Raw genomic sequence first — 9,793 nt, 5'->3', positions numbered from 1 at the left:
AACTGCTTTATTGCACCCCATGTGTATGACCCTCAACCCAATGTGGACAGCAGCCTCAAGCAAAGAGCCTTACTAACATGGCACAAGCAGATTAAACAGTTGTCTTAAGACCAGACAATCGCATTCTCTTTTCTTGCATGTGCCTTAAATGCTAAACTACACATGAAAATTAGGGCATCACTCACTACCTGTGCCACTTACCAAAGACGGTGCCCACTCACCACACTGCTGCCTTCTCTGCCACTAATTCCTGTGGTAATATGGCAATCATTAGGTGTTCTTATCAGGTTACCTTGATCAAACAACACAATAAGTATTAGTTATTGCAGTAAAACAAAATTAATAGAACACAGTAAAAACAACAATAGCAAAAAGTAGAAAAGTGTTTTAAAGGAATCTTGTTTAAGAATACTTGTCTAAGGATACAGATGAAGAGTTCATTTAAGCCTGGGTACATAACTGCTTAAAGGTTCCTTCAGTCCACAGATGTCTTATTTTGTGTGGACAGTAGGGGGTGCTTCAGCTCCCCAAGCACCCAACACAAACAGGCACAGACACAGGTTAAAAGGCAAATATGGAAGACCCTTCTTTTATAAGGGTTTCTCTCCACCACAGCCACAAGTATACTAAGCACAATACAACACACTCTGTCTTCTCTCTTTCTGTCTCTTGCGGCCTACTCTGTTCCTCTCGCAAGCTTTGTCCTCCTTCTTCCCAACTCTGGCTCTCTGATGCTAAGACAAAAGGAACTGCCCACCTCACTGCATCAGAATTGCTCCCGCTGTCAGCACGTCCAGGTGAGGTAGAAACCCCATGATGCAAGGACTCCCCAATCCTGCAGCTCCCCCTGGCGGCCCTAAACTGGGACCCAAAAGGGCTGTCCCCAGGGACTACAATGCCCAGCGGGCCCCAATGTGGGAATCCTTCACACTTTGTCAGTTTCAGTAGGAATGCAGATCTATGATGATGATGATGAACATCTTTGCTTCTCTCAGTGAAGCATGTATCCCAAATTTAAAGGTCTCTCCCCATTTATTGTTTTTTAAATAAACGACTGATACTCTTAAAATCACTGTCATGTTTAAATTACAAAATTGTGTTCTTTTCCCAGGCTGATGCCCATGCTAATCTTTATTCACCCCAGGCTAAAAAAGTAAGTTGTTTTTTTGAATATTTGAGGAATGACAACTGATATATTCAGCAGAATGTTTTTTTCTTTTACTTTATTCTTTTTGAATTAAAAAAGATACAAAGCTCAACTCCATAAAGACTGAGTTTTAATCAATACCTATCCGTTCATATATCTACAGCTGAAAAGATACAAAGTACCAAAGATTTTAACAGCTAAACTTGCAGTTTCTCTGTGCAAATATTTAATATTCTTTAGTGTGGCTTTTTTCACAGTTCAAAGTTCAATATCTGTCTGGCATGTCTGAGGGGCCTCAGTATAACATGTCTTGGTTTACTGCTATGTTTTTAAGAAGTAGGTTCACAGTTCAGTCAAACGTTTTGAAGAAATGGTTCAAAGTTTCTATTGCCATAAAATGAGAAACACAGAGCAATGAGACAAAAAGCAAAAGCCACCAACTAAGTTGTCATTTTGGTGATTTAGTCTTGATTTTGTAGAAGTAAACCTAATATTTATGAGCGGAGAACTTCTTTTTCATAGTTTCAGAGCAGAGTGATTTATAACATCCCAATATGATTTTAAAATTCACTTTTGGGGATTCGCCACAATTTTTTTTTCTTTTGAGGCCTTCAAGATGTACTAAAGGTTATTTAGCGGGTTCCAGACCAGCCATGTTTTGTACCGTGATTGTCCTTAAAGTAAAGGATTCTTGATAAGACATGAAAGTGCTGCAGTTGCAGTTGTTGATGAACTATGTAAATCCGTCATTATAAGCTTATGAGGGTTCATACTGGTGTGGAAAAAAAACTTGAATTCTTCACCACCTAAATTCAGTACATTTATATCAACCAAAAATGTTGTTTTCCATTGTTTTCTTGCCACCATAATATATTTCCCTTCATAGTGATATGTCAATACGTAAGGAGATTTGTTTGACCATCAAAATCTGTCTTAATATAGTTAAAAAAAAAAACATCTGACCTAAGAGGTGAAAGTAGCTTTTTTCCCTTTAAATTAATAATTGACAATTTTAACCTTCCATCTTACAAAATGGGCTTTTTGGGAAAATTCCTGCCATACAATCACATATTTTCAGTGTTATATTTATGTGACACGTAGTCAACATTCAAACCTAACACTGATGACGAATATTGGTTTCAAAGTGACATATTTCAGTCACCAATCCACAAAAACCATTTTGCCTGGAAAATAGTGTAACGGCGAGAAGGCTAACAACATGGGTGCAGCAGAAGCAGCACACATCAAATGCCTCCTCGGAAATAAGGCAAGGTTTTCAGACTGACATCAAAATGGGATTAAAAGAAAACCCTGTGCAGTGGCAGAGATTGGTTGGCTGGGAGAAAGGACTGTGACTTTAAAGAACTCTTGAGAAAGGGAGAGCACTGCTACAAGCAAACATTAAAAGAGAGGGAAGAAGAGGAACACTAGTAAAAGTTGGAATGAGTTCTCTGAGGTGGTTATTTTGGAATATTTATATGTGGCCCTAACAGCTGAGTAGATCATTTAGGAGCAAGGAGGTCAGGTACCAGCTTGAATTGTTATAAAATACTTAAATTTGCATGAGCCTAACCTGAAATGCTTTATGTTCTTTCATTATTTTTTCATCTATAATATTAGGATAAATGTTATTTCTACAGAAATATCACAACATTGTTAATCCAAGCTGTTCTTATGGATGTAATGTAAAACTACTGAAGTACTATAAATCAAAACATGAACCAAAGCAGACAGAAAGAGTGAACTGACATGCTCAAGGTGAATAAGAGTTGTATGCAAGAGCTTCATGTGAGTAGGCATGTTTAAGTTTTAAAATTGTGCATAATAGCCTAAGGTATCTTACTTTAAGGTCACTTTATCTCTGAAAACACCATGTATTGGACCTTGAAGCGGATGGGTAACAGTAGCAGAAGACCAGGGTAGGTTCAAGTACAGACAGGTAAGTACATGGAAGATGACGCTGCAGTTTACCTGTGATGAAAATGGACGACATTTGACTGGAAACTGTCGCCTGGGCTGACATTGATTTATCATGCAATATGCAAATGGTAGGCTTAGAATTTGGTATAAACAGCATACAAACAACATACAAATGTTGCTCTTAACTCGGCCATTAGCAAACCAAACAAACTTGATATCCTGAATGGATCCTGCTTGTGTCAATCTTAGGTTAACACCACACCTAAGCAGTCCATAACTAAGATGTGAAAGCAGTTTTTGCTTTCTCAAGTCCAAGATTACTGACCATATTCATTCCATTATGGACATTTCAATTTTCAGATGGATTCTCACGGGATAATGCACCATATCACAAAGCATAAATTTCAAGCTGGTTTCACAAACATTACTATGCCTTCATTTTACTGTACATGTGGCCAGAAAATCTTTAGAAACTGTGTGACTTGTTATGCTATTGGGTCATCATGGACCAAAATCTCTAAATGAATGTTTTTAGCACCCTGCTGAATGTACACCTCAACAAATACACGCTGTTCAGAAAGTAAAAGGGGAGGGTCCTACTTAGTATACCTAATAAAGTGGCCAGTAAGTGTGTGCTGTTTAACAAATGAAAGATCTCTCTGGGAAATGTGTACATAATCTGTATTACTAAACCACAGTTAATTTATGCACAGCGGACGCACCGAAGCGCATGCGCACTGCGGCGCGGAGCTCCACAGTCAAACCCAGTGGCTTCCCAGAGTCAGTAGGTGGCGCCCATACTTGCTCTACTCCACTGTGCCAAGAGGCTGCCACAACGTGCTTCACACACACCAGAAGCAAAGACATCACGGCTCCACAATGAAAGAGCTCAACTAACGGAAATATAAAATGAGCCCGTATGGATAAGCACAATGAACGAGCGCTCCCACAACGCGCTTTTGACACAGCACAGGCAAAGGAGGCACGTATCCAAATGGAGGAAGCTCAACGATTAGTAATACAAACACGAGCCCGTATGGCTACGACCTGTAAACGAGACCGTATGGATACAAACAATGAACGAAGGCGCCCACACAAAGAAACCGCTTTAGTTCAAATAGGGTTATTGAATTAAATGGAAACTTTACCATGCCTACAACCTGTGAACTAAACCTGAAGTAAAGTGTGCACGCCAGGTTGTACAGCCGCCCGGACGCGACCGCCCACACCACCGCATATACCCTCCATGATATTTCATCACGCAGCGGCTTCCCAGAGTCAGTAGGTGGCGCCCAAACAACACAACCTGTTCACTACACTTGCTCTAATCCACTGTGCCAGTAATATAGATCACATAACGGTCACAGACTCAAACCCAGCGGCTTCCCCGAATCAGTGGCTGGCACACGAACACCACAACCTGTAAACTAAACTTGCTGTGCTCCACTCTGCCAGCGGTTGGTGTCAGCAAAGGCAACAGAATCACGTCTCCACAAAACGAAACCGCTTTAGTACAGATATGCTTATTTAATTAAATGACATTTCCCCAGACGCACCCACCCTCCATGATATGTCATCCATCCAAATATCGGACGGAACAGAAACTGATTGCCATTCTTGGATTTCCGATTCGCTAGCGAATCGCGGGCTTACTTGTAGCACTATAAATGGTTGAGTAATGATGTAATCTCTACTAAATCAAAATACTTGTTAATCTTTGCTTGATTTTTACCATTAGTAACTGGAAATTAAAGTAAAATATTTAAAGTCAGTAAAAATATGAGCTTCCTGAGAGAATATGAAAGCAATAAATAATACACAAGAATATTACAATAATACAATCAAAAACACAGCTACCAGATTTGAAAACATAAAAATTTAATTTGTAAAATGTATTGATACCTATAGTAGTGCCATACTTGGACCACTCATACTGAGGTAGATGTGATAAAACATTGATTGCTTATATTCAAGAAAAAGAATGATCACTTAGAAGTCACCAGATTAACTGCAAGAAAGTGCTTTGTAAAAGAGTTCTGTTAATTATGAAACATGAAAAAATATTTACAAGTCACCTGAATTCTGGCTTTAACTTCCAGACGCCTAGGTTGTTAGCATTCCTCTGAAATGTACACAAGTTTCTTAAAAGTTCTCTAAAAACTACTGTCTGGGAAGCAGAGAGTTTTGCACTGAACTCCTGTAAAAGCTCTTCTGTTGAAGCTTGCCCTTCAGTTGCAGACTGGAAAGCAATAAAGTTTCTCAAATCTACCAACAATTCATCATGTTCTGTAGGAGTAAGGGGCACCGCTGAAGCATGATATGCATTGGAGTCCTCCTCATTGTCCTCATTTTCCATCACCTGGGACAGGGTTAAGTGGTTCCTAGCTCGCATTTTCTCTAGTAATGAAGCTGAAGACAGAGTATTGACAACAGAATCTTTCTCAATTCCTTCTCCACTAAAGTGGCCCAATGTTTTTTCCTTTAGATCCAATTTTGCAATTAATGGTGCATCCTAAAATCATAAAAAGAAAACTAGATTACTGTATATGATTGTGGATCTTAAAACATTCAAGGGTCATCAAACACCAAGTAAAATTAAAATAAAAATATAGGTGAAAGCCTGCAGGAAAACAAGACTTCAGTAAATTAGGATATAATGAATTACCTTCTAAATATCTAAAAAAGGGGGAAAAAAATGTGCGTTTTGCTCATACTAGTAGTTGAAAAGACTGTAGTAAGTAGCCTAATCTTGTCAGTAATTATCAACATTATTCAGTATATTTTTTACTTTAAATGCAGCCTGAGTTGCGTTGAAAGCTTGTATATTGGGATCTTTTTAGTTAGCCAATAAAAGATGTAATTTTGCTTGATTTCTCATTACAACCATAACATAGTACAACACCCTAGTACTTTAAATGCAGTTTATAAGCTGAACTAAACTTGAACTTTACTGGAAGTTAGCACAGTTGCTAGGAATTTCTCTTAATGTTACATCCATGCACATAACAAGGTCAATTAGGGAATCCATTCCCGGACGGGTTTATCCATTCCTGGGAATCCCAGGCTCCCGGGAATGACACAGTGCATGGGCATCTCACATGTGAACGGTTTTAGAACAAGCGACACTTATTTTTAATAAAACTACTGCAATATGTTGACACCAATAAAAGACTAACCTTATCTACAAGCAGTTCATGCTGTCATACAAGTACATGTCTTTAGTTGCGGTAATAAGAGCGTAGAAAGCACAATATGTCAAGCGTGCGGTCGTCCAGGCGAGAGCGTACCTTCGTGCAGAGTACGCCAGCCGCTGACAAAGCACGTTCTGCCTCCACTGAAGTAGGCGGCACAGTCATCAGATACTGATAGACTTGTTCTAAACAACGCCCGCACTTGCCGTTGCTCTGAAACACCGCCATTACATCTTTTACTGATGCATCCAGTTTCTTGTCATCATTCTGTGATGGCAGTTTCTTAGCACAGATAATGCAGATGCAACAGACTGACGCATTGCAATTTCAAGTTGCTGTTCAAAGCTGTCAACAGCACAGACGTCAATGAACTCTGCCCCGTCCCGGCATTCGTGCGCTGCAGAGTGCAGACTCCTCCCATTCCACTGTGCTCAGTCGGGAGACTGACTGCTGCTGTCTGTTGTTGACTGAATTAATTTGGCAACACACTACACCGTGGGTCAAAAAACCGTGCCACTTAATTATTTTCAACTATAACTCTGTTATTTCTTGATCAATTTTTACACTTTTACACGCTATATATGCAAGCTTGGCCGTTCCCGTTTTCCCGGGAATTACAGCAGTTTCATTCCCGAGAATGTGGGAATGAAAAATGTCCCGGAATCCCAGGCTCCCGATTCCCTAAGGTCAATACAGTAAAATAACACAAAATACATGACACCATCACAATTAATATACAAGGCAGTAGTAAAAATATATTGTAAAAAAGCAAACATAATAAAACAATACAAAAATGCACTCAATAATATATTAAAGAGGTCTTTATAAAATAAACAATTTAAATGGGGTAGAGAAATTTTTAAATCAGGAAAAGACCGATTTATCAGAGACTTAACCATAATGACTGCAGTAGGAAAGAAACTGTTTGTGTCTAATAGTTCCTGCCTTTAGTGACTGGTAATTTTTCATTTGTCTGTAATAACTGAAAAAGAGGTTTACCCAGGTGAGTATAGTCTTTGTTTATTCTTCCAGCATGTTTTCTGACCTGTGTATAGGAGTCCAATTTTAGGTCTACAATCTTTACTTCTGTCTGAGTAACAGCAGCTCCATTACCATACCAATAACCACTCTATAAAACTGAACAAGCACTGATTGCGACAGGCTAAATTTGACAGAGAAAAAACATTTGCTGCTCAGCGTTTTTGATAAGAGCAGTTATGGTTTCATCCCAGTTCAGACTGTGAGAGATACTTGTGCTAAGAAATTTAAATAATTCCATCCTGTTTACAGTGATGCCTTTTATAATTATGGGTGTAGGAAGTGAGGAATTTTTCCTAAAATGCACAATCATTTCCACTGTTTTCAGGGTATTCGAGTTAAGTTTGTTGAGGGTCTCCCATATACTGGCTATAATATTGAGTTACATGAATTTCTAAAGACATATTGCAATATTGTTAATGCGTTCTTATGGAAGTAATGTGTAACTACCAAAGCATTATAAATCAAAACATGAACCAATGCAGATGGGAGGAGTGTACTGACATGCTTTAGGTGAATAAGAGTGGCATGCAGGGGTTTTATTTGAGCAAACAGTAGACATGTTTAACGTCCTTAGCATTACATTTTTTTCTCAAAAAAACACGTAAAAAGCAATGCATTTTTTTGGCTTGAAAAATTATATATTTATTAAATCTGATCTTTGTACTGTAAAATTTGCAAAACACTAAAAGTACAAAGTTAGAAGTGTAGGAAATATAATGATACAAATAATAATAATGAATAATAATGTGGCGCAGAGGTAGCGCTGCTGCCTCGCAGTTAGGAGACCCGGGTTCGCTTCCCGGGTCCTCCCTGCGTGGAGTTTGCATGTTCTCCCCGTGTCTGCGTGGGTTTCCTCCAGGCGCTCCGGTTTCCTCCCACAGTCCAAAGACATGCAGGTTAGGTGGATTGGCAATTCTAAATTGGCCCTAGTGTGTGCTTGGTGTGTGGGTGTGTTTGTGTGTGTCCTGCAGTGGGTTGGCACCCTGCCCGGGATTGGTTCCTGCCTTGTGCCCTGTGTTGGCTGGGATTGGCTCCAGCAGACCCCCATGACCCTGTGTTCGGATTCAGCGGGTTGGAAAATGGATGGATGAATAATAATAAACAATACTAATACCATATATACTGTCAAAATGTGTCGTTTGTGTGGTATATCTTAAAGCATGGTGAAATACACAATCCAACATCACAATCGGGACAATAGTAGCGTGATTCCTTGTAGATTTTCTTTCCAGGCTGATCAGTTTTTGAACAGCACACTGCACATGTGCGATTAACACAAATATCACTTTCGAATTCATCAGAATCCCTTTCGGTTTCACTGAAGACAGATTTGCTTCATCACCACTGCTCACATCACTTGTCAAGAGTGTGTAACAACTGAACTGCTGAAAAATGTTTCTTATAAGATGCCATGTCTGCACCGTTGCCTGGGTAACACTCAGGCCTGTCATTTACATAAGACACGCTAAGCACCAACGATGATGGCACTTTTACAGCCCAAGTAATCCTCAGGTCTAACGCTTACGCAAAACACGTCTATACAGTTGCTAGAGTGATGCTTGGGACTAATGCTTTTAGCACTGTTTTTACAGCATGAGTGATGCTCAAGTTTTAAAATTGTGTAAGTACACAACGGAATAAGGTATCTTTTACTTTAACATCAGTTTATTCACACACGGTGACTCCCACCTCCCCAAAAGGAACCTGCACTCAGGTTTAAGGGCACTGAGTAATATATGCCCAACAACACCGTCTGACGTCTTTTCCCTTCCAAGTCAGGGATACAGAGATGTCCAGATTCATACTCAGAAGTTTGATATGGAAAAGTTCTGGTATGATAGTGTTAACATGCAAAACAAATACGTTTCTGGTTTAAGTACTGTAGATGAGGTGTCTAATTCTTGCAAGATGTAGTGGACAGCCAATTGCTGCATCATAAACTGACCTGTTGGCACAGTAAGCAAACTGTTGTGGGTCAAGGAGAGAATCTGTGACAGATCTGAGATGCTGAATAATCAGACATGCAAAAATCTTCAGTATAACAGGGGTCAGTGTTACTGGTCTATAATCAATTAGACTGGAATTATTTTGTTTCTTAGACATTGAGATGAATGTGGATTCTTTGAAACTGACAGGGAATTTGCATTGCATTACATTGAGCAAAAAAATTCTGCTGTTATTCGTGAAATGTTTGAGAAATGTTGTCTGGACTAGGGTACCTCAAAAATATAGGTATAAGGACAAAATACTTAGAATTACTTCAGATAACAGTTATTTTATTCATACCTTGCATTTTTGTGTTGCTGGCTTGGACTCTGAAGGCTTCACTGCAAACAATGGATTTTTCTTCTGACCAAACCGTTTTCTAAAAATAAATCATTGCAGCGTAAATTTACATACACCTTATTTTACACACCTTCATTAATCTAAAAGAAAATGTGCATTTATTTAAACAATGATTATTTTAATTACCCGATTAACATAAAAACAGTGA

The 9,793-nt window shown here is 39.0% G+C and overlaps 1 protein-coding gene across 1 annotated transcript in view; it reads right to left on the bottom strand.

Moving 5' to 3' along the window:
- Positions 1-4,928: 4,928 nt before the first annotated feature.
- Positions 4,929-9,793, bottom strand: part of ercc6 (excision repair cross-complementation group 6) — a 96,750-nt gene continuing 91,885 nt past the window's right edge. The window contains exons 20-21 of the mRNA XM_028795614.2: positions 9,586-9,664; positions 4,929-5,579 (exon numbers count right to left, since the gene is read on the bottom strand). Coding sequence (XP_028651447.1) covers positions 5,139-5,579; positions 9,586-9,664 — 520 coding nt within the window. The 3' untranslated portion in view covers positions 4,929-5,138. The remainder of the gene's footprint in view (positions 5,580-9,585; positions 9,665-9,793) is intronic.

The sequence above is a fragment of the Erpetoichthys calabaricus genome, chromosome 2 (assembly GCF_900747795.2).
Source record: "Erpetoichthys calabaricus chromosome 2, fErpCal1.3, whole genome shotgun sequence".
Lineage (NCBI taxonomy): Eukaryota > Metazoa > Chordata > Cladistia > Polypteriformes > Polypteridae > Erpetoichthys > Erpetoichthys calabaricus.
The sequence above is the reverse complement of the archived record's forward strand: the minus strand, read 5'-3'. Positions and strand labels throughout refer to the sequence as shown.